This window comes from Notolepis coatsorum (genome assembly GCF_963971535.1).
Source record: "Notolepis coatsorum genome assembly, chromosome: 8".
Classification (NCBI taxonomy): domain Eukaryota; kingdom Metazoa; phylum Chordata; class Actinopteri; order Aulopiformes; family Paralepididae; genus Notolepis; species Notolepis coatsorum.
This window is the reverse complement of record NC_140172.1, coordinates 107767104-107793313: the sequence shown is the minus strand read 5'-3', so window position 1 is coordinate 107793313 and position 26210 is coordinate 107767104. Positions and strand designations below refer to the sequence as shown.

The window sequence follows — 26210 nt, the reverse complement described above, 5'->3', positions numbered from 1 at the left end:
TTGCTATAGCCAGGGGTTCGATTACCAGCGCAAAAAGTGTCGGGGAAAGAGGGCAACCCTGCCTAGTACCGCGCCTTAGAGGGAAAGAAGGTGAAATCTCTGAGTTGGTCTGTATCCTGGCTGTAGGGTTAAGGTACAGCATATGGATCATTCTTAGCATATTTGGGCCAAAGTTCATTTTTTGTAGAACAGCGAAGAGAAAGTGCCACTCTACTCGGTCAAATGCCTTCTCCGCGTCCAACGAGATCGCTATGACTGGGTCTTCTATGGATTTGGCACAATGCGTCAAGTTAAGAAATCTTCTCACGTTGTCTATTAATGAGCGATTTTGTATGAAACCGGTCTGGTCCGTATTAATAAGTGAGGAGGTTACTCTCTCAAGTCGAGTGGCTATGATTTTAGTAAATATTTTATATTCGTTGGAAAGGATCGAAATTGGTCTGTACGACCCGCATAAGGTAGGGTCCTTCCCTGGTTTTGGCAGGACTATAATAAGAGCTTGCTCAAGGGTATCAGGTAGTTGGTCATTCTCAATAGAGTAGTTGAACATTTCTAGGAGAGGGTCTATCAATTTGCTAATAAATGCCTTGTAGAAGTCTATGGAGAAGCCGTCCGGCCCTGGAGCTTTCCCTGGCGTCAGTTTTGATAAGGCATCTAGTATTTCTTGCTTAGTTATCGCCTCGTCAAGGACCCCCCTTGTGCCTTTTGTTATCGTAGGTATGTCTAGGTTGTCCAAGAACTCACACATCTCCTGTCTCTTCTCCCCCTGCGAGGAGTAGAGAGACTTGTAGAAGTCTGAGAAGGCCCGATTTATGAGCAGTGGGTTCCGGGTCAACTCCCCTTTGTCGCTTACCCTAATGGCCGGAATACACCTAGCGGCATCCTCCCTTCTAATTTGCCACGCTAGTAGTTTCCCTGCCTTGTCACCCTGCTCATAGTAGCGATGTTTCAACCTTGACATAGCGTTTTCTACCTCTCGCGAGGTGATAGTGTTATATTCTGCCTTTTTTGCCGTTATCTGAACCAATAAGGTCTGTGATTGTAATAGGGAGTGTTGATTTTCAAGCGCTTTTATATCAGACTCTAGTGAGCGTAATTTGGTTTGATATTGTTTCTTTTTCCAGGAAGAGTAACTAATAATGTAGCCTCTTATGTAAGCTTTAAGGGTCTCCCAGACTATAGCTGGTGAGGCCGAGCCCCTATTACTCAATAAATACCAGTCCAACTGTTTGTTAATTAATTTGACAAAATCCTCATCGTTATTTAGAAAATTAGGAAACCTCCAGCGTTTGGAGTTTGTGTGAGAGTCGCTTAAGGCTATTTTAGTCAAAAGGGGGGCGTGGTCTGAGTGTGTCATGGCTAAGTATTCGCAGGACGAAACAAGATGGAGTTTTGCTGTATGTATAAAGAACGTATCAATCCTAGAGTAGCTGTTGTGCATGTGTGAGTAGAAGCTGTATTCCCTTTGAGATGCATGCCCCTCCCGCCATGTATCCAACAAATTAAGATCCATAAGTTCTTTTTTAAGAGCCTTGGCCGCTGAGGTCAAAGGTTTAGGGGTAGGGGAGGATCTGTCCATAGCAGGGTCTAATACCAGGTTAAAGTCACCACCAATTATAAGTTCTGAAGGGGCGCATGTCACTTTAAGAAAAAGGTTCACATAGAAGTTAGGGTCATCGTGGTTCGGACCATATACATTCAGCATAGTGACCAGTTGGTCTCCCATATATCCCCTGACTAAAATATATCTTCCCCCTTTATCCTTTTCAACTAGGTTCGGTTGGAAGGGGATCCCTCTTCTTACCAGAATAGCCACCCCCCTTGCTGACGATGTGAATGAGGAGAAAAATATTTGCCCTTGCCATTGTTTCCCCAGTTTACTGTGCTCTGCGTCATCCAAGTGAGACTCTTGCAGGAAGGCCACGTCTATTTGATGTCTTCTGATGAAGCTAAGCACTTTACGGCGTTTAACTTGCCGGTTAAGACCATTAATATTCCAACTCAGAAACGAGTATGTCATTCACCCATGTGGTTGGTATAGCTGTTTAGTAGGACACTGGGATACCTGAAAACATGGTATACAATACCTAGATGTGTAAACATTATAAACCAATTCACAAAAACAGTCCTGTCTGAACCCCTCCCTTTTCCCCTTAATGCCCCCCCCCCCCCCCCCCCCCCCTTCCCAAAAAATAAAATAAAAAATCCCCCTGGCCTATAAATCCTCCCGTAATCTTGCGTAGTACCATACCCTATCCTACCAAGCGGAGCCGGGCTCCCTACCAGGTTTAGGTTAAGTAATTAAAGGTGTGGGTACGAACATCTCCTTTAAGCATTTCAAAACATGTATATATATATATACACACCCTTCTTTTTTTTTAATATCTTTTTTTTCCCCAGGGGTAATATCAACGCTTAAAATGCATAAATGTAATGTGCACACATGTATGAATAAACATGTACACCTACATATACCCATTAGCACATAACCGTCTTGAAATTAAACTTAGTAATATGAACTCACAACAAAAGGTCCCGTGAGGCTTAACAACATCTCATGTCCAGTGTCGCCAATAACGACATGTATTACCCGGCGGTTAACATTTCAAAAAGTAATTAGAGTATGAGGCTTATTGCCTGGTATGTGTCTTTATTTACCGCTCCTTTATGGTTGAGTGACGACCGCTGGATCACTTCAGCATAGCCGGGTGGTGCTTACTCAGATACGTCTCTGCCGACCCCGGAGAAGTAAAAGTACGTCTGCCCTCCGGTAGCTCCACGCTCAAGTTAGTGGGATGGAGCAGCTTGAAGGATACGTTGTTCTCGTGTAGCTTCTTCTTCAACGGCATGAAAGCTTTTCTCTTCTTGTAGAGGGCCGTGGACATATCCTTGAAGATCTTGATAGTAGAATTACCGTATGCCAGTGATTTCTTTTTCCACGCCGCGTCCAGGATTCTCGTCACATCGGTGAAACGGAGTAGCTGGATCACTATGGCTCGGGGGAGGCTGCCTTCTTCGGGACGGCGTTGGAGCGTACGGTGAGCCCGCTCTATCTCAATGGTTTGCCCGGTGTCCAGCTCCAGTATTTTGGGGAGCCATTCCTGTAGGAAATCGATAGAGCTTTTCCCCTCCACACCTTCTGGGAATCCCACCAGTCGCAGATTCTTTCTTCTCCCTCTGTTTTCCAATTCGTCCAGCTTTTCCCTCAGACCGCAGATCTCCTCCTCTGTGTCTTTCCTATGATCGCTGAGGTCTTGTTGTAGGTAGTCGAGGCTATCACCGAAGCTAGCTTGCACTCCCTCCATTTCCTTAACACGTTGCCCCAGTGCCTGGTTGTCACTGATAAGTCTTTCCACCGAGATGCTTAGAGAGTTCATCTTAAGTTCCATCATGGCTTGAATTCTGTCGAATACTTTCTCCAGTTCCCCAGTAAACCATATCGGCGGTGTTTCATCGTTAGCTTCGACGTTAGCTGCATTAGCTTCCCCGTTAGCCGGTGCGTTAGCTCCTTGCGGTCTCGCAAGCACTATTGCTAACGTGGGCGATGTCACCGTCTTCCTGCTCGGTTCGGTCCTTTTGGGTGGCATTTCTTTGTTGGTTATGTGCTTAATAAGCGTGGGTTAACATAAACTGAAGTTAGGCGGAGTATGTTCGATACATCAGGTTTTTCAGGATTTTTGTGTAGGAGCCCGTTCCACTATGTCCTTCCTCTACGCCGCCATCTTCCCCCAACCCTCTTTTCTCAGGTAACTAGGTTGACCATCACACCTAGTGCATGGCAGAGAATCAGTGTGGACATGTGGATCAATGTCAGAATCATCAACTGACATACTGGGACCATCCCTGCCCACAAGTGAAACATTAGGGACAATAGAGCTATTGTGGGAAGGCTGGCAGCCTAAATCAAGCTTAGTAGCCCCTCCAACTAGAACGGTGTCACATGAAAAAACAGCACCTCTCATAGCATCCTTCCCACACTCCTCCTCCAATTCGTTCGTGGCCTCAGCCACCGTACAGGCTGGGAAGACCTTGAGACACTGCGCTGCCATATCATCTCCTGTCACATGCTTCTCCGGCACGCCTGTCAACTCTGGTTTCACCACCGGGCCTAACACAAAACCACAATCAAGAGAATCATTATGCAGAGGTACATCCACAGTGTGCTTTCCAAAATTCTCAACAGGTGCACCTTTTAATTCAACAAAGAATGTGTCACTAAGTGTAATGTCCCAAGTCGAAGTATCAACAACATCACTTTTGTCCTTTGACATTTCTCGTGCCACAGCACACACAGGAAACACTCCTGGATGTTTCTGTGCCAGCTCATTAGAGACCTCAGAAACCACAGGAATGGGAGTTACAACCGGAGTAGCCAACACTTTGTCACCAGCCAAATCATTTCCTAGAATGATGGACACCCCCTTTATGGGAATGTGAGAACATACCCCCACAACAACATTGCCTGATACTAAGGGAGAATTGAGCGTGACCTCATGCAAAGGTGCATCCACAAATCCACCCCCAAAGCCCCGAACAACGACATCTGAATGCAAAGAAGAGTTTTCTGAAAACGGCAAAACCCCCTCCAGAATGAGGGACTGAAAAGCACCGGTATCTCTCCAAATTGTTATAGCCTGTTTGGACTCTAGTGCATTAGTCAGGGAAACAAATCCATTCATCATAAACCTTGAGGAACCCTCGAGCTCTTTGTCCACACGTTTGATACCTTCCCCATCCCCATCTAACGTTGGCATAGGCGTCCTGCATATGGTTTCTACCAGAGCCACGGTTCTGAAATTTTTCTGCTCAAGCACCGGGCATCCAGCAATGATATGACCAGGTTCCTTACAGTAAAAACAGATAATCCCTTCTGGGAATGCACCAGCAGAACCACACCGCCTAGGAGGTGAAGTTAATTGACCAGCAGACACCGGTTTTGGGAAACGGCCCCCCTGAACAGGACGCCTATCCCCGGACTCAACACGGTAGTCCTCCAAAAACACGGACTTGTGTGTCAACACAAACTCATCGGCGAAGACAGCGGCGTTGCCTATCTTCGATACCCCACGCTCATTTAGATGTGTGGAAACGGTATCAGGAACACATCTTTTAAATTCCTCTAGGAGAATCAACTGCCTAAGCTGCTCTCTTGACTCTGCCTTCTGAGAAGTGCACCACCTGTCAAACAGGTTCTCCTTCTCCCTTCCAAACTCAACATAAGACTGCCCCTCGGACCTACGATAACCTCTAAAACGCTGACGATAGGCCTCAGGGACCAACTCATAAGCCCTCAAAATGGAAGCTTTAACCAGCTCATAATCAGCGCTTTGTTCAAGGGACAGAGCAGTGTAGGCTTCTTGTGCCCTACCAACCAAAACACATTGCAGCAGCAGTGTCCAGGCGGTATCAGGCCACTTCAATGTGGTTGCCACCCGTTCAAAAAGGGGAAAATATCTTTCCACGTCTTTCTCAAAAAATGGTGGCACCATCCTAATATTCCTGCCTACATCAAACCCGGAACGTGACTCTGGATGCAGAGCACCCGCCAGCAAGGCAGCATGCTTATATTCAAGCTCCTTCTGCGCACGCTTGTGCTCTAAGTCCTTCAAGTAACGCTCCTGTTCTCTCTCCTTAAGCTCACGCTCACTGTTAAACTCACGCTCCTCTCTTCTCTCCTTAAGCGCACGCTCCTCTCTCCTCTCCTCACGCTCCCGCTCCAGCTGCCTTTCCTTAAACTCCAACTCCCTAATCCTCCACTCACCCTCAGCACCAGATAATAGCGGAGACACGTCAGACAAAGGAGGCTCCTCCACCCTCTCCTCAAGCACCTGTTCCCTAATGAGCAAAACCCTCAAAGCACCCAAGGCAGATGGTTTCAAACGTTTCTCACTGGGAGTAAGCTCGACCTTGTAGTGCACAGCAAGCTCGAGAAGCTGTTCTTTTGAAAACCTCTCCAACATGTCATGTGAAGGGTGATCCACAAAATCCCTAACGGAAGCCATCTTTTCTGCACCAGCACCACAACCCGTTCACCTTAGAGTCACCAAAAAGCTGCCAAAAGCACCCTAGCACACACACAATCCACCTAACGAGCCACCAAAGAAACACTAAAGAACCACTGAAGAACGACTAAAGAACCACGACGAACCAATGAAGAACCATACAGAATGCCAAAGCCACTAATAATAATCATAAAGGGACGCGGTGGCAATGTGTGCTACGGAGCGCACATTTCAAGGACGCAAAAAAAAACATAAAAAAAAAAAAACACCCACCCCAAATAGACGTGTCATACACTCATGGTGTTAGGTGCTACCAGGTATGCTCACCAAACACTTAAACAAACAAAATAAATCCAACAAAATATTCCAAACAGGTGCGCCTTCTAACCTGATGTGACCACATATGCTTCTACGCAGGGACCGAAACTAGAGAGCGCCACCCGCCATTTGCGCTCAGTTTTTACATTTGGCGCCTCCCACTGAGACGTCTGAGCGCCGTGTGGCGCTCAATCAAATAGTCATGTGAAAATCGAAAATCATGATCCAATTCTTTAGCGGAGTTCTCACTCGCTGTCTCAGCACACATGAAGCGCGCACTGCTGCTGCTGCTACCCCCTCCCCACCTGTTGCATGTAAACAGAGGCTATTGCCTCACCGTGACGTTAGTCTGGTCAGTGTGGGACCTTCGTGAGATAACGTTAGCTACCGTTACAAAATGACCCAGTCAACTATTCACTTAGTTTAATACATGACTTTGAGGCATTGTGTAACGTTATCCAGCCGGCTAGCTACGGATAGCTCCCGACATCAACAAATCCATCAGCAATAGTCCAGTGCATAATACCTCCGTTGGCTAGGTAACTAGTCACTACGAAATGTCGCAGTAAACTAAATAGTTCACTGAGGCGTTGTCCCAACGCCATCCAGCAGTAGCTACAGAAAGCTCCTGGCATCAATGTGGCTACAACAACAACATGCGTATTCGAGTCCCTGGTTTACATCGCATGAGTGAGGGCTGCTGACTAGGGTCCAGGTGCAGCGCCGGAGAATTCTTTTGCATGCTGAATGTAGCGTTTAGGGTCCAGCTGCACCCCCGGAGAATCCTTGCTGGAGCTGGAGGCCACTCGAGTATACACACAGACAGTGGAGCTGTTTGCAGACAGCGAGGTGGCGATGTCTCGCAGATAACACAATCACAAGTATGATTATATAATATATATATTTTATTAAAAAAAAAATTATATAAAATAATAATAAAAAAATGTTTTATCAAAAAAAAGTTGGCGGGTAAGAAATATGCTTGGCGGGTAGATTCTTCCCATCTACCCGCCACTGGCCGGTGAGTCAAAAAGTTAATTTCGCTCCCTGCTTCTACGTCTAAACTGCAGAAAAAACCGGCCTACCACATGTCTACCCTAAGAAACACTAAATCAAGCCCTACCACACTACCTGTGTTTCCTGGCCGCCCTAATCTACCTACCCTTAAACTAATGCCCTGTAGACCTAACTTTCTTCAACCACACCTGCTACCAGTCAAAGATCATATACCAATCATTTCATTGACCGCCCCAGGAGTACGTGGTGCACCGGACGCTAACCAACAACCAGAAAATAATATCCCTATCAAGTTTCAAGTTTCTTTAATAGTTGTCATACAGAAGTACAGAATACTTTCATACAAAATGCTTCTTACTGTTACGCTCCAGAGACTGTGCTAGACAAGATAGTATCAAATATGTTCAAAAATGTTCTGAGTTACCATATAATATACAATACTATGCAGTGTACTAATGTACAGTACTATATAGTGCAAAGCAGAAATGGGATGAGGTACAATTTAGGTACAATTTACAGTAAGGTGTACGAGTTGTAGTGCAATCCTTCATCAATAAATATAAAGTGTGGGGAGTGGGTGCTACAGTGTGTTTGTTTAAAGTGGGTGTGTGCTATAAAGTGTGTGGAGTGGGTGCTACAGTGTGTTTGTTTAAAGTGTGTGCGTGTGGATGAGTGTGCTATGTGCGTTTGGTGGTTGTTGTTGTGTAGTGTTCATTGTTCGTTTAGCAGCCTGATGGCCTGGGGATAGAAGCTTCTTCTGAGTCTTTCTGTGCTCGCCTTGAGACTCCGGTATCGCTTGCCTGACCGCAGCAGTTCAAAGAGGCAGTTGTTCGGGTGACTGGAGTCTTTAATGATTCTCTTAGCCTTGCCCTTGCAACGCTTGTTGTAAATGTTCTGGAGGGTGGGGAGCCCCCCTCCAATTGAGCGTTCGGCTGAACGTGTCACTCTTTGTAGTCTGCTTCGGTCTTGTGCAGTGCTATTCCCAAACCAGGAGGTGATGTTGCCGGTCAAGATGCTCTCTATTGTACATGAGTAGAAGTTCTTAAGGATCTTCTGACTGACTTGGAACTTCCTTAGGCGCCTGAAGAAGTAGAGGCGTTGTCGTGCCTTCTTCACAACACTGTCAATGTGTGTGGTCCATGTCAAGTCCTCGGATATGTAGGCTCCGAGGTACTTAAAGCTGTTGACTCTCTCAACCGGTGCCCCGTCGATGCTGAGGGGGCTGTAGTCCTTGACCCCCGACCTCCTGAAGTCCACAATCATCTCCTTTGTTTTGCTGACGTTCAGGGAGAGGCTGTTTTCCTGGCACCATCCCGCCAGGACCTTGACCTCTTCCAGGTAGGCCCTCTCGTCGTTGGCAGAGATCAGGCCCACCACCACTGTGTCGTCAGCAAATTTGATGATTGTATTGCTACTCCGCTGAGCCACACAGTCGTGTGTGTACAGGGAGTAGAGGAGGGGACTCAGAACACAGCCCTGGGGGGCCCCTATGTTGAGGGTGATGGATGAGGAGGTGCAGTTGCCTGCTCTCACCACCTGGGGTCTGCCAGTCAGGAAGTCCAAGACCCACTGGCAGAGGTCATAGTTCAAGCCCAGGTCCCTGAGCTTGGCTATGAGTATGGAGGGGACTATGGTATTGAATGCCGAGCTGTAGTCGATGAATAGCATTCTCACATAGTTCCCCTGCCTCTTGTCCAGGTGTGATGCTGCTGTGTGCAGCACATGGGCTATGGCGTCCTCCGTGGGCGTCTCGACCTGTTGGGGCGGTCTACATGTGGTGCCTACTAAACTATATATTTTAACAGCATAAGTAGTCACATCAAGGGGCGGAGCTGAGCGATCATGGAGTAGACGTGTTTCACATGAGCTCCCTTCTACCGTGCTGAATATACGTTTCTCCCCATTAGTCTTTATTTTATTTTTATTTGTTTTTTATCTGTTTGCTAGGTCGTCGTGCTTAGTATACATTCATCAACTTTTTTCGACTTTCTACGATGGCGGGGGTGGAAACCAGAGCCATGAAAGAATTAGGCACGACACCGAGCATGGCCGCACCGTCTCCCGCTGTCGGGGAGTTAAGCGAAGCTGTGCTCTTGGTCATGACCAAGCTACACGCAGACTCTGAGACACGCATCGCTGAAGCACAGAAGAAAGTACACGCAGACTCTGAGGCACGCATCGCTGAAGCACAGAAGAAAGTGTTGGCGGATTTCTGTATCAGCCTCCGTCGTGAGATATCAGAGGAAATACGGCTGGCGGTAGTACCGCTAACAGACAAGATGGAGGCGATACACGCTGCCTCTTCGGCTAATGCTAACGAACTAGCCATGCTAACAACGGAGGTATCATCACAGTGTGAGAAGATGGCGGGTCTTGAATCCGCCCTGCTGGCTAGGCAGGCTGAAGTCAACAAACTACAGTCGGCGATGGAGGAGATGCAGTCCCGGGATAGACGCCACAACGTCAGGATTGTTGGAGTACCGGAGACCAGCGGTGAAGGCCGTCTCTCTGAGACCGTGCCCGAACTGCTGCAGAAGTTACTAGGGACAGACGTCCTCCCTATGCCTCCTATCTGTGAGTCGGCCTACAGAGCGGGCAGGTTTTCTCCCGGCGTGAACAAAGAACCGAGGCCCATCATAGTCAAGCTGAACAGACTCCAAAAGAGAGAAATCATCATGCGGTCGGCTCGTACCAGAAGGGGTACTCTGAGGCTTGGCGATCACAAAGTGGCCATTTTCGAGGACTTTACACCGGAGGTTCAAGCTCAGAGAGCCGAGTACAAGGTGGTCCTGACTAAGCTATGGAAACTAGGCCTGAGGCCCACGTTATTCGCTCCCGCGAAATTATCTGTGTTGGAGAAGGTCGGTGGTCAGCGTTTGTTTTGGTCGTTGGCTAAAGCGAAGGAATATCTCGCGGAGACACCCGAGTCTGTTGCTTGATATCTATGGAGGGTGAGTGACTTGGCGGTTTGGACCTATATACATTGATTAGGTCGACTATTCACAAACACTTGCTGTCATGCCCAGACATGCTAACTGTCCTCTGCCCATCCAACTAGCGGGGCTTCCCAATGACTTCTGTTACTTGCTAAAGCTGACCTCATGGTCGTACTTGTGTATCGCCTCTTTGGAAGCTAACGAGCTAGCTGAACAATGTACATAGTAGGCTAACGTGCTATCCGGATTCGTCACTAGCTTACGCGCTAGCCTCGGGCTAGCCAGCGGGCTTCGACTATGGTCTGCGCTGAGACCGTATTTTGGTTGCTGTTGCTGTTCAAAGGGACATTGGTTTGCACAATTCAAGAGTGACCGAATCCCTAACTAACTTCTGATATGCTTTTTATTTTTATATCCAGGTTGTTTTGAGCTTTGGTGATCCAAAGTAGATGCCAAGGTCGGTTGAATATGCATATACAATATTTGATAACAGGTTGGGTCGGGTATGGCTTGCACTTCATGGCTATATGGTTATATGGCTTGCACTCTAGCCATTACCCTCTTTTCCTTTTTTTTTTTTCCTATTGTCGCTGTTTTTATGTCATCTATATGCGCGATTTAAATGTGATCCGGTTCTACCTTGGACTAACTGCTGACTCGCCTTAATTTTGTTTTGAATTTTCCGTGAGCCACTTATGCTATAACGTTGATACATTAATATGCAGACTCCAGGGTAGATGGTTACAGGTTGATGCTGAGTAATTATATAATAATTATTGTCGCTGTTTTAATGGCATTTGAATGAGCAATTTAACTGTGATCCGATCCTACCTTGGACTAACTGCTCCGACCGATATCTTTATTGAAACAATGTATTATATGGCTTGCACTATAGCCATTACCCTCTTTTCCTTTCCTTTTTTCTTTCTTACTGTCGCTGTTTTTATGTCATCCGTATACGCGATTTAAGTGTGATCCGATTCTACCTTGGACTAACTGCTAATCTGCCTTAAATGTGTTTTGAATTTTCCGTGATCCACTTATGCTATAACGTTGCGACATTAATATGCAGACTCCAAGGTAGTTGGTTACAGGGTTGATGCTGAGTAATTATATAATAATTAGTGTCGCTGTTTTAATGGCATTTGAATGAGCAATTTAACTGTGATTCGATCCTACCTTGGACTAACTGCTCCGACCGATATCTTTATTGAAACAATGTATGATGACAGGTGGTGTCAGGTGTTGCCTATTACCATCCCCGGATTGATTAATGAATGATTGTGTTTAATTCTATTCTTACATAGGTTATGTCATTTCAGCCGTTGTGCCTGATCAGAGGGACGGCTAAAGGGATGCACTTTGACCATAACCTTTTTTTTCCCTTCCTCCCTTTTTTTTTGTCATTGTTTAATTGACACTGTTCACACAATTTTGCACAATTAACCTGTGACCCGAACCTGCCTTAGACTATCGGCTGGGATGCTTTAATTTAATTTTGTTTTGAATTTTCCTATACCTTTTTGGGCTATAACAATGTGATGTTGAAGCGCAGATTCGGAAATAGAGGGCTGCAGGTTGATGCGGAGTTATTATTTAATAATGGCTATTTTTACCATTATGGTTGTCTCATGTTGGGGCCAGGGCTCAGGTGGGTTTCGACCGATATCTTTATTGAATTTTATTTTATTATTATTTGTGTTTATTGGACTAGTGGGGGTTTACTCAGGGGTTTATCTAGAGGGGGGTGGGAGTGGGGAGCGTCTTATTGATCCATGTCTCTAGTGGGAAGTGATAGGAAGATGACCATCCTCAGTGGATGGGGCATAGGGTGGGGATTGGAGAGTGGGTATAGGGGAACTTATAGTAGGACGGGTGGGTTAGGGTTTAGAGTAGAAGGAGGGGGGGTTGTAGCTGGGGTGGTATTTTTATGTGTTCTATGTATTGTTGTCTTATATGTGTGTAAGTGTTCCTCCTCTGAACTCCTGGGATTGACCGTCCGGGCCCGCCGGGATCGGCACCTCTGTACTCAGCCTGGCTGCACGGGTATGTTCTCTACGCACTTATACAAGCTCGACCATGGCTAAATTGAATATTTTAATTTGGAACGCAGGAGGGCTTAACGCCCCACACAAGCGTGCCAGTGTCCTTTGGCTATTGAAGAGGAGAAATATTGACCTTGCTCTCCTTAGTGAGACGCATTTAATGGTAGGTGACGTGTCAAGACTGGCAAATCGGCAATATCACGTTATCTCCTCATCCTCAGCCGATGATAAGACGAAAGGAGTAGTCATAGTTACAAGACGTAACCTTGATATCAAAATCTTGGATGTATGGTCGGACACGGAGGGAAGGATTACTATAGCAAAAGTTGAATTCTTGCATAGGAAGATGGCTATAATAGCATTGTATGCTCCTAACACATTTGATTCAGCGTTCTATAATACAATCACGAAGAATATGTTGGAACTTAATGGATACGCTCTCATTGTGGGTGGCGATTTTAATGCGTGCTGGAATGCGGAGATGGATAGGTCCGGGCCCTCTGAAACGAGCGACCAGAAACGGGCCTCTAAGGCCCTCAGGATGTGGGCCAAAGACACGGGGCTCACAGACCTCTGGCGCTTATGCAACCCCACCCTCAGAGATTACTCTCACCTGTCAGCCAGACACAAAAGCTTCTCTCGAATTGACTATGCATTCGCGTCCCCTAATATGTTTGATAGTTTCGATGTCTCATTGGTTCCCTTGGCTCTCTCAGACCACAAGGGGATTTTCCTTACGGCAACCTTTGGCAGGCTCTCCGCAAGAGCTCCCAGATGGCGTTTTAATTCGACCTTGCTAAAGAACGATGACTTCTGTTCTGAGTTCAGGAGTAAACTAGCTGAATTTTTGCAGATCAACGTTGGCACAGTAGAAGACCCTAGGGTCCTGTGGAACGCATTGAAAGGATTCATCAGGGGTCATGTCACACTATTTGCCTCCAATTTGCGAAAATCCCGGTCAAAAAAGCTAGAAGGACTGGAATCATTATATGCGGACCTATACGCATCCTTGCAAACTGACTATAATGAACGACTAAACACACAACGTAAGATAGTCAAAAAAGAAATAAACTCCATACTTAAACAACAGTCTGAGTTCTTGATACATAGGACAAGACAAAATTACTATTTTCACGGCTCCAGACCTAGCCATCTATTGGCAATGAAAATACGCTCAAATGATCAATTCTCGGATATCCCCTCGATTAGGACGAGCCAGGGTGCAGTCACTACTGATTCGAAAAAGATCAATGACACTTTTAAAGAGTTTTACTCACAGTTATATAGCTCAGAGGGTAATCTGGATGACTCTAAATTTGAATCGTTCATTGGCGGGCTTGAGATACCCCACATTTCTGAGGAAGAGGCCAAGGAACTGGGGAGACCGATTACTCTCGTAGAATTGAGGGAGACTATTGTTGAAATGCAGAGGGGTAAGGCGCCAGGCTGGGATGGTATTCCACCCGAAGTGTATTTAGCTTTCTGGGACCAACTGGGTCCATTGATGCTCGATATGATCAATTACGCTATCGAACAAGGGGAGTTCTCAAGAGATGTCAATATGGCGTTGATTTCTTTACTTCTCAAAAAGGACAAAGATCCCAATGATTGTGGTAGCTATAGACCCTTGAGTCTTCTCGGGGCAGATTTAAAGGTGTTTGCCAAGGTGCTGGCCCGTCGCCTGCAGAGATTTATGTCTGTATTGGTACACTGCGATCAAACTGGTTTTATCCCGGGGCGTCTGGCTGCAGATAATCTTAGGAGGCTGTTGCATGTAATCGATAACAGTAAAGACAATACAACTCCATCCACAGTTCTGTCTTTGGATGCCATGAAGGCGTTTGACAGACTTGAGTGGTCATACCTGTGGAAGGTACTTGAGGTCATGGGTCTTGGAAAGAGTTTTATTCATATGATTAAAGTCCTGTATGCCTCGCCGTCTGCGATGATACTGACAGGCAAAAACTGTTCCACACTGTTCCAGTCTCCAGATCTTCTAGACAGGGTTGCCCTCTGAGCCCGGGACTGTTCGCGCTTTCCCTCGAACCTTTGGCCCAATTTATTAGGCAATCGGAGGACATCATCCCCATAATGGTCAACAATACTCCACACAAAATTGCTCTCTATGCGGATGACCTGCTGATTTTCATGGACGACCCCTCCCGGTCGGCCACAAAATTATTGAGGATAATCGACGACTTTGGTAAATTGTCAGGTTTTAAGATTAACTGGAACAAATCAGCCTGCCTACCTCTTAATGAACTGGCCAAGGCGGTACGACTACCAGCTGATATCCCCATAGTAGAACATTTTAAATACTTGGGCATAGAGATATTCCCCACGCTGAACCAAACTACTAAGTACAACTTCACGGGTACTTATGATAAAATACGCCAGGATCTAGACAGGTGGTCGTCCCTTCCTAACTCCTTACAAGCCCGGGCTTCCATAATCAAAATGAACATCCTGCCTAGGATACATTTTATTAGCTCAATGCTCCCCCTGCCCCCTCCAATAGACCACTGGCGCAAGGTACAATCGATGGTATCTAAGTTTGTCTGGAATAACAAACGCCCGAGAATCAAAAGGGCTACTACTCAACGTAGGAAACAAGATGGGGGCCTCGCAATCCCTGATTTTAAACTTTATTTCTGGTCCTTTTCACTGAGACCTCTGATGTGCTGGCTAGACCCTGTAGAGGCTGTATCGTGGCGCTCCTTAGAAGCGGCGGCGGTGTCTCCGCTAAGATTGCAGGATGTAGTGTACTCCACTGTCTCTATTGCGAAATGCCGGCTGAGGTATGGACCGATCATAACTCACGTGATCCAAACGTGGCGTAATGTACAGAGGTCGTGTGGGGTTAAATGCCCTTGGCACCTGGACTCTCCAATTTTTAATAACCAGCAATTACTTGTTGGACACAAGCCGGTTAATATTCCTCAATGGCAAAGGAGGGGAGTGCATACTCTGGAGGATATTTATGATAAGAACGGCCTCCGTGCGTTTCAGGACTTAAGAGAATTTTATGATCTTCCCGGCGAGTCCTTCTTTCTTTACCTTCAACTAAGGTCAGCACTGAGGGCGCATGGCGTACCGTGGGCTCAAGCCTTGCACCCACACCCCTTCCTCAGGCTCATAGTGGACAGGACGACATCCAGAGGGTTTGTCTCCGACTTTTATACGCTCTTAATTCAATCCACGTATAAAAATTTATCATTGGATACAATCTGGCGTGTGGATATCCCGGAGTTGGACCCCGAGTTTGACTGGGATGATGTTTGGGCAAATGTGGCATTATCTTCCCGCAACCCCAATCACCAGCAAATTAATTTTAATTATATTCATAGGACCTATCTTACACCTAGGAAGCTATTTGCTATGGGACTGATAACCGACTCTCGGTGCACTTTGTGCTCTCAAAAGGCCACTGGCACTTATATGCATATGTATTGGGATTGCCCACCAGTGGCCCGCTTCTGGAGGTCAATAACGGACAAACTTTCAGATCTGTGTGGCTTAACTATCCCATTCACAGCTGTTACGCTACTCCTGAACGATATAACGACACTACCCGCGTCCGTACAACTGAAAAGGGTTGTCCTAGCGGGCGTCACAGCAGCGAAGAAGCTAATAGCAATGAGATGGAAGGAGCCTGAGAAGCTTACAATGATTAACTGGTCCCTAACTCTATTGGATGTGATTTATCTTGAGATATCCACAGCCCGGGTGATTGGGGTGGGGCAGGCTGGAATTGACCTGTGGTTCGCAGCAGCTGAGAAGGTAAAGACCGCAGTGTGCGGCTGAGCGGGGTTGGGGTGCGTGTTCGGGTGAGTCCGGCGGTCTCTTGGGAGGGGGAGGAGGAAATGTTTTTGTCTGTCTTGTCCCTTGTCTTGTCATCTTGAGTTTAGCTGGGGATATTATGGGGGGGCAGCTATTTAACTATTTCTTCACTGTTTGGCCACTTTTACACGGTCTCTGTGAGTCTATGGAACACCTCTACAGGTTTTTGTTTTTTCATGAAGGTTCATTGCTCTGTTTTCAGGTCGTGTTCCCCCAAAAAATGGTCCTTGTGGTGGGTTGGAGATGTACGTTTTATTAATATGGGGTCACACGGCCGGGAATCGGGGCTGAACACTGGGAAAGACCATTTATTAGATAGTACCCCTTGGAATTAATTTAGAAGGTTGAACTCTGGTTTCTTTTCTCTTGTCTGTATAATTGTTAGTCTGTATTATTATTATTGTTTTTGTTATTTTCTTGTGAAGTTCTATGTATTGTGATTGTGGTTAATGTGTTTCGTGAGTGTCAATAAAAAAATTTGATCAAAAAAAAAAAGTAGTCACATCAAATTACAAACAAATACGGCATACTCACCTGTTTGCTGAAAATGGCTCAGCCCCCACGTTACACCATATGTAACGAACACCACCCAAACCATAATACGATGACACCCCGTGCAACAAAAAAAAACACCAAACAAAGTTCTAGGGGTAAAAGATCCCGGACGAGCGCCCAATTGTTACGACCCTGGCTATGTGTAACCAACACCAAAACCCTGTGCTCTAACTCAAAACTGCTACTAAACCAAGGAACTATTAATGTAAATGTAAACTAAAGTGCTAAGGTAAACCAACGGACAAGGACTGAAGAACCTAATAGCTCTTTCTCCAAACACCGACTCTGCATGTGTGTTCCTAGGTCTGTCTTTACAGCTCCCAGCAGGTAACCAATCAGCACTAATTGGCTAATTGGCAGCCCTCACTTGCATGCCCTGGTGACACAGGAGTGACCAGCCTCTAGTACATAACAAATACTCACTGGCTTTCAAAAAAGTTGATGAGTTTTAACCCTTTTCTCGCCAAGAACGTGTTACCACGTCATTGCTCGCCATGCGTAATCTGCCAATGACGCCGTAATTTTTGATTGACAGTCGATTCTGCCAATTACGTCACACCGCTCGGCAAGCGCTTATTCGTTTTTTACTTCCGGGAAGTCTGCCATTGATCTGCATGCAAGAACCACAACAAACTAATAGCTAATAACGCTAGCTCCCCGCTGGCCACGAGTAGACTACCAGCGCTCTGCAGGATAACCAAACGAGGCATAATGATTTTACTGCAACAAATGTTATAATAAAAGCTTTTCTATACATTTGTCTGATTGAAAACTTTATTAACATATTGCAGAATGGGTACAATTCAGTACGGGCTCTCTGAGCAAAGGAAGGAAGTGAGAGATATGAATGAGTAATGCTTGCTATGTTCGGGTAAATATGCTGATGTTATTGAACGTGTAACTATATAACGTTAATGCCAGAAAACGAATGCCTTTGTTAATCATAAGTAACTTTGATGCAGTAGCTTGTGTGTGCAGGTCACTTGACTGAAACTTTTTTCAAAGTTTGAACATGTGGACCAGATTGACGCGACACAAATTGACGGATATTTATCGCCCACTGCCATCGGCACATCTGAGCTTATCGGCCGATAGATTGTGGTTTAGGGTATTGGTATTTATCAATACCAGGTAGTATTGATTTGAGTCAGTTGATAACATTGGACCTCATTCTCGAAAGGACTTACGAGAAAGTTACCAACAGGGGCGGCCAGGTAGCGCAGCGGACTAAGCGTCTGTCTACCACCACAGAGACACTGGTATAGAATCCAGCTGTCAGCGGTGCCTCCGGCTTGGCCGGTCGTCATACTGACACAATTGGCAGTGTCAGCGGGAGGGAAGCCGGTGGGTGGTATTCTGGTTGTTGTAAACAGCGACTCCTACAGGTCGGTCAGGGCGCCTGCACAGCGAGGAAGGGATCTGGGTGAGGTAGTGTGCCCTTCCACGCGTTACACTCACCCAATGAGAGTCCTCGCTGCCAGGTGAAAAGAGGCTGCTGGCTGTCTCCTATGTATCAGAGGAAGCATGTGATAGACTTCAGGGCTCCCTAGACCGGCAAGTAGAGGGCAAATGCGCGCAACGACCAGGAAGGGGAGGGGGAAATTGGCATAACGACTCAAATTGGGATGGGAGGAAAATACAAGAAAGATAGGAGAAAAAGTGGATAAAAAAAAAGAGAAAGTTACCAACAAATTTCTTCGTAACTCGATTTACAAACTTTTTTGGCATTCTCGAATGGCTTCTTTTCGTAGATTCGTTCTTAGCGACGAACAGGATTTACAAACTCGAAAAGGCAGTCGTAAGTCGGACAGACTGGTGTGCACCTGAGTTTTTAACAGCTTCATTTGGGAGAAATCCTTGGTTGGTTTCAGAGGAGTTTGATAGTATTTACTGACGATGGCCAGATAATATATCTTGATATTTAAACGTAAAACATGGTGGTAGGAACGGTTTGGGAGAGGGAGGTAGGGAGGGGTTTTAGGTTGTGTGTTGATAACAATGTTGAAATTGAGATGTTTAGACTTGGTTTAGTTTTACAGAGAGTAAAGTACCCAAAAAGGTACCGTTGGGTACCGCTATCAATTCCCAGGTAAAAAGAAAATTTTCCAGGCTCCATGTCCCGAGCAGACCCACCACGTAGGCCAGATGGCCATGCCGTGATTTAATAAAAATGTAAAAGGAACTGAGACTAATTAAGTGTGGATTTTAAATAATATCCACTTGGACCACTAGAAAAGCGTACTTGGCAGAAAATAACTTTCCCCTTTTTTTTTTGCTGGCCTAACACTCTCCACACACACTGTCCAAACTAGTAGATCCATCCGATAGATTACAGTAATTGCTGCTCCATTGTCTCTCTACACTGTCGATTTTAAGTGGCCTAACTTTTGTGCTGGTGCTCCTAAAACTTTCAGTAAGAAGCACCAGTGCTCCTAGTGGGAAAAGTTAGTCTGGAGCCCTGCTTATCTATTTACAGTATTTAATAAAGAGGTGATATGCTGGAGCACAACAGAGTCGGAATCACTTTATTCACCAAACACAATAAATGCACAGGACTTTGACTTGTTGACTGTTATGATGCTTTTCTTGAATGTGGATGATTATAATATAAAAAAGGAATACTTACTCACAACTAGGCCTGTTGCAATAAGCAATAAATCAATTTATCGCGCAATAATGAAAATGAATGCAATGATTTTGATGGGCGCAATTAATTGCTATTTGCGTGTTTGTTTTAATGAGGCGGGAACCAGTACCTCTCCGTGTGGGGAGGCGGGCCGCTGGTGTTACTACAGAGTACAGCACGGGAGCTCCTGTGAGCACCATGCGTATGTTGGGCAGTAGCAACGCTACATAGCTTAACTATATTTCTCAGTAGCGTGATGGTAGCGTCGCTCCTTTTGAACCAAGTAGCGTTCTTTGTAGTGTAGCTATTTATAGACCCAAGTAGTGATGTAGCGTGAACAAACGCTATACGCTACTGCCCGGAGAAACTGGACTGCTAAATAAAGATTAAAGATCTAGTGTTGATGCTATGACGCTTCCTCCTCATCGTTGATTGCCTGTAGTAGCTGCATCTAACGTTAGTAGCTAACGTTAAAACTAACCTAAAGTTAGTTGTTCACCAACAATCTCAACATTTGTTTTATCATTAGCTCAAAAACACAGAACCGGACGACACAAGTTGTCCGCTCATAGGTTCTGCTAGGATAATAACAACAATACTTCCGGTCGGTGGGTTTCAAAATAAAAGAGCAAAGTCTAAAACACCGGAAAAGACGTTTATTTTGTACAGCGTTTTCCTCCACGAGTACTCAAGTACATCATGTGATCAATCGATCTGTTTTTTTTTGCCCATCCCTAGTTTATCCTGTGCTGAAAAGTCTCCATTCCAATAGAGATAGTATATATTTGTGTTTATTTGATTATTGTTGAGCTATATTTTAATCGAGAGTAACTGGTAGTGTAGCTTACTACATTTTCCAAGTAGCTTGCCCATCACATAATCCGCGAGCCACAGTAAACAAACGCGAGCCACAGTTAGGGTGACCAGGTGTCCCGCTTTTGGTTGTATACTGCACAGCCATTTTACCTAATGTCCCACGTCCCGCATATTGAGAGGATGTCCCTCTTTTCGAAGCAAAAAATAAAAACATGGGTCTAAAAGCCCCTTCCTACAGTAAACGTAGCAACCCGCCTCTTGTCCACACACATTGCTCTGCTCGTTTTATCATTGCTCTCACGGAGATAAAACTGGGAACGGGGTTACTCTGCTTCTGACGCTATCTCATATCTGATTGGTTAGGTAGTAATTTAGGATATTTAAAATGTCTTCCAATGTTAAATAAAGGTTTATTGCACTTTGAAACGGTTTCCTTGCATTATTATGCTATTATCATTATATTAGTAAAAAAAAAAAGTTGATTGAAAACTTTTGGGAAATACATTTCTCAAAAAAATTATTTCTCTCAAAACCGCAATAATATCACTTATCGCAATAATTTCTGGGACAATTAATCGCCCAGCAAAATGTGTTATCGTGACAGGCCTACTCACAACAAATCAAATTCTGTAATAACCAGGAGGCGTTGACTGTAGTTCAACGTAGATATTTATTAGTAATTAGGCCTACTACAATCAGAATAAGCAATAGGAAGGGGTAGAATATTCAGATTATTTTATTGTCACATCACTTTTTTAAATGTACATAGTATCAGTTTCATCTCTGCATGTGGTACAATTTAGGATGCTGTTCCCAAATCCTTCACGTCTTGATTGACATGAGCTACAACTTCCACTGTTACAAGAATAACATAGACTGGTCTGTGACCTTTAACCTCGTCTGACATTAATATCCACAGGAAGGGGTAGAGGAGGACAGAGGACAGATGACCATATCAGATATTTGTTGTATACAGTGACATGTCACAACATTTCACAAGTTCAACACAACAAACCCACATGGAGAAAAGCTAAGCGTTTTGCTCAGTGGGTGGTTTGGAAGGCGCATAAGCTGTCTTTTTCTGTCTTCATTGTGGATTGATTTACCCTCTGTGACCATGTAATGGTGTTGCCTGCCTGCCTGTCTGCATCTGTCTCTTGACATCCATCATTGTCCTGAATCCATCATTGTGTATATTACATAATGTATCATTCTAATGCAGGTTCAAAATGTACCTACTTACCATGAAATTCATTCCCTCTTGTGTGTGTGTGTGTGTGTGTGTGTGTGTGTGTCTGTGGCAGGTCGCTGGGAGTGCCCATGGCACCAGTGTGACGTATGCAGCAAGGAGGCGGCTTCCTTCTGCGAGATGTGCCCCAGCTCCTACTGCAGCCAGCACCGCGACGGCATGCTGTTCATCTCCAAGCTGGACGGCAAACTGTCCTGCAGCGACCACGACCCCTGTGGGCCCGAGCCCTTGGAGCCGGGGGAGATCCGGGAGTATCCCTCGTCCGAACCCCGGGCCTCAGCTCCGGGCATGGCTGTGGTTCTGCCTGTTGCTGCTGCTGCTACTGGTAGTACAGTCGCCGCCAGAGGGGGTGAGGAGGTTGGGACCGGTGCTGGCATTGGTACGGAGCCCTGCTCTTCCTCTTCCACCCCGGTACCCGTTACCATCCCCGTCTCGGTCCCTGTGGCCGTGCCGGTCGCTACCACCGACCGCCCCAGGAGCCCTTTTGTGTTTGACCTACCGCAGTACTCACCCATCTCTTCGTATGAGGAGGAGCGGGATGTCGGGGAGGAGGATCTGCTGGGGGATGAGGACGAGGAGGACGAGGACGAGGAGGAGGAGGAGGACGGAGAAGTTGGTTGTCGGAAAACAAATGTCCGTGGAGAGGACGGAGAAGGAGTGCTTGAGGAAGGAGAAATAGAGTGTCTTGAGATTAAAGAGGAGGATGAGGAGGTGGATGAGGAGGTGGATGAGGAGGATGATGAAGAGGAAGAGGAGTGACACACACTCTTATCATCGGTCCAGATGAACCCTGCAGTGGTGTAGGATATTGAGACGAACCAAACAAAACACAGATGATCCCCGTCTATCACTGCTCCCGTCCAACGAGCAGGTGATCGGACCAATCCACAGTCACGACAGCGGGAGAATCGCTTGTGAGCGACGTGGCTGGCTGGCCTGCCTTGCCTGGAGGCCTTGCCTGCCTGATCTGTAGAACCTGTACCAATGTAAATACAAGGATCTATTGATGGAACTTGGCTCACACCAGGTTCATAAACTGGGTTTATAACAGTGAATGACTTTGCACACAGTGACAGGCTAACTGCACCTTGGTAATCGAAGACCCTTATTACTGGCAAGGGTGATTTAAAGAAAAGAAAAAAGTATATATATGTGTGTGTGTGTGTGTGTATATATATATATATATATATATATATATATATATATATATATATATATATATATATATATATAGAGCTACTATATGAAACTGGGAACTTTGTAGTCTTTTACATTTGGATAAGTTTCTCATAGCTGCTGGTTTGTTTGTTTGTTTGTTTGTGTGTGTGTTAAAGGTGTCACTTGCAAACGCTGTTGCTTCCTCTCGAGGGGACCTCGAGGCGTGTCCCCTCCCCCACTCTATTCATAAGTCCTGTGCTGCTCGCCAATATATTACATGGCTATGCTACCATTCATGCTTATTTATAAGTGTTGCTTTTTAAATTAAATGAAGGATAGCGTTTCTACCTGAAGAGTTTAGCCAACATCCTCAACTCCGTTACTCCCCCTCCCCCCTCACTCCACATGTCACAGCGTTGACCCCAGGAGAGCTGGACTTGAATTAACTGAAAGAATTATACTACTTCGATACATTCTGTAAACTGTATGGCTTTAGTTTTGCAGATGCATAAAACCCACAAAGACATACTTGGAGCAAAATGGCTGTTACATTCATTGTATCACACCGATATTTGCTATTTAAATTGCTTTTGGGTGACCGTAATAACTTAAAAAGAGGAAGTTCAGAATTTGGGTTCTGAAATAAACCGCTGAAACCTGCTTTGGGTACTTTAGAGTGTTGGGCCCCAATGACTTTGCATTCGTTTTGTGGCCAGCTAATCCTGAGCTGTAGGTATCCAGTTTGAAGAACAGCATGGGTTGTGCCGAGACGGGACTCTACCCATCGACAACATCGAAACGTGCAACAGAGCGCACAATGCACTGGCAACTCGGAGTCCAGATGAATCATATTACCAAACAAACTGTGCCCAAATTGCCTAGTAATGGGCAATAGCAATCTTTAAACACTTGACCTGTAAACATTTCACCTACAGTACTTAGTTCATACAATCTAATTGTATCTAAAAGATTTAGCTTATAATACGCATCTCACGTTCGCCTTTTCCTGGTTGAGAGTAGTTGAGAACATTGGCAAAATGGACGTTAAATGTCTCATTAAATACTTAACCTACAAATGTAGGACTGTTCTGATGGCACAATATTGATGTAACTAAAATATTCTCTGGGGGGGAAATGTTTTTAATGCATAGCTCACTTAACAAAAAAACCTGGTTTGTGCTGCAGGTTTTTTTTTAAATATCAGTTGAAATGAAATGCAGGAACTTTTGGGAGGGTAACATAATCTCCTGGAATTTAAGGTTAGACCCTGTCCCTGGTGCCTACCCTGTCCCATAAAAAGTCCCTAGTTCCCGGGGAAAGTTCCTGTGGTGCAAACGTGGCTACACGTGAGTGGGAAAACGGCATTTCGTCATTGTTCTTGTCTGAGACACGGTCCCATCAGTGCTGTGTGTCTACCTTTTCAGTAAACGCAAATGAAAATAGCTGATGTCTAAGTGGCTTCTCGAGACGGATGTTTGATCATTCTGATGCTGAAGCTGAGGTCTCAAACTCTTGGACTTCCATCATGCATTAGGAGACTGAATTGCTTCCAGTGCCGTACTGTTTCGGGGGCTTGTCGTTGTGGGGCCGGACGTCTCTGGGTGAGGTGGAAGAGTCTAATGCTGATGTTCGTCCACTTCAAAATGTGAAAGTGCCCGATTGGACTTGGATATGGAGTAACGGGGCTGCCTGATGTGTAAGCCTTATAGCGCTAGCATTGTTCCAGTGTGTTTAACATTCTCTATGGAAAAGCTTATATACTTTTGTAATGCACAAAATTAAGATCTGGGGGGGTGGGGAGGAGAGGGAGAGATCACGAGTGGTGTGACGATCGCTCCCCGCCTCTGTGATCGGTCCTGACCTCGAACTTGGATGTTTCAGAGAGAAATAAAAGACTGTTTTGCTTTGACTTGAGGCATTTAAAAACAAAAACACAGACTCCTGCTATGATGCTTGCACTTCAGTATGTCTTTGCTGAGCATTTTGTCCTCTTGAAAGCTTAACTTTGTCTCTGTTATCTGCCAATGGATTATTTTTTATTTTGTATTGATTAGGTATTTAGTGAGTCACCAGATCTTACCTCCCTAATTTATGTCTTTTCTCCAAGTGAAACGTTAAGGCTTGAGTCCTAATAGCGTCTTTTCAGGAGAGAAAGTGCTGGCAGGGCGCTGGGAGGCGGCAATGGACACAGTAGCTCCTTAGTGAAAAGTCAAGTTTTTTTTTCAACTTAAAAAGTGACAGGAGCTTGGAAAATATACGCTGTATGGACACAAGGCCTAACCTGGCTAACATTCTCCCATCAGCCAGGAACAGCAAGTCCACCATGCTATGCCGGTTCCGCTGTCCTTATCCCCGTCCTCACAGTGTCCTCTTTGGCCTTTTTCAGGGGCACAAATAATGATGAAGTACCGGGGTACTAATGAGGAGCTACACGTTGACCCATTCATTGTTATTTGACTGATCGCTACCCTTAGAATAAGAAAGTAAGCGGGTAGAAAATGGGACTTTGAGAGTCAAATGAATAGTTCTTCTGTATTGAATTGAGACATTGAGAAGCACCGGGTCTGAGATGTGCGTATCTCATGAATAATCAATTTATAAACATATACTGTAGGTCCTTGTTGGTTCCATTATTATCGTGCCCCCTAAAGGAAAGCGTTACCATAACCTGCAAAAAATCTTTAATGCACATTGTACCAGAACATGCTTGGTGATCTTGGGACCAAGCCAAAGCATTGATGATGCATGGCAAAATCCTGAAAATGAATTTGCGTAAAATGGGAAGATTATACTCTTTTTATCGATTCCTGAAAATATAGCTTTTTATTTGTGAGTTTTTGCAGGACACTGTCTGTGTAATATTTGTAGATCATAAAATGTAGTGTATGAGAAGATTAACCCCATTCTGATGCTCGCCAGCATCACACTACACTACAGTTACTAAGGCACTTTCATAGTATGTCCATGAGCTGTGTTTGTGTTTCCTTTTGCTTCAATGCAGATTTTTATTTGTTTCTATGTCTTGTTTTGGGCCCATGGGACATTGATCATCAGTGCAGTGTTTTGTCTCTTTGTTTTATAATTTTCTTTTTGCTGTGGCACCCTAGCAACTTGGTGGTTCCTTCCTCATACTGTGCGGCACAAAGTAAATAGGCTGTAAGTGTTATACTGTAAGTGTACATCAAGGGGTTGCACAGACTAAATCCACGAGTCCCATTTTGCGACTAGGCTACTACTTTGTTACCAGACAGCGTTCGTCGCCTACGCAAGAATAAGACGTGAAATCTGTGTTTGCTCAGAGGTGATCTTCAACCCCTGTGGTAAAACAAAAATCGATCAATGGAATGAATATATTCACTGCAATGCCACATAGGTTGGAGTTTGATGCAATGAGGGGTACGGTCGAGGAAGTACCCGGTCAAACCTCACGATATAAATGGCACTTCAGGAACCAAAATAGTCAGAATACAGAAACTCATGACTAATACTATATACCTGACTCCGGTTGCTTTTCACCACAGTTTTTGTGTTTTGAAATACATCACCTCATTGAAATTAGTTCATTACGATCTCTGAAAATAAAGATGGCGACGAGGTTAATTCCACCCCCTACATGATCTACGTACATGTAACTGCAAGGTTGTGATT

At 45.1% G+C, this 26210-nt stretch overlaps 1 protein-coding gene across 1 annotated transcript in view; it reads left to right on the top strand.

Annotated features, from left to right (window-relative positions):
* Window positions 1-22537, top strand: part of nsd1b (nuclear receptor binding SET domain protein 1b) — a 99404-nt gene extending 76867 nt beyond the window's left edge. Inside the window, exon 23 of the mRNA XM_084320496.1 lies at window positions 21460-22537. Coding sequence (XP_084176622.1) covers window positions 21460-22163 — 704 coding nt within the window. The 3' untranslated portion in view covers window positions 22164-22537. The remainder of the gene's footprint in view (window positions 1-21459) is intronic.
* The last annotated feature ends 3673 nt before the right edge of the window (window positions 22538-26210 follow it).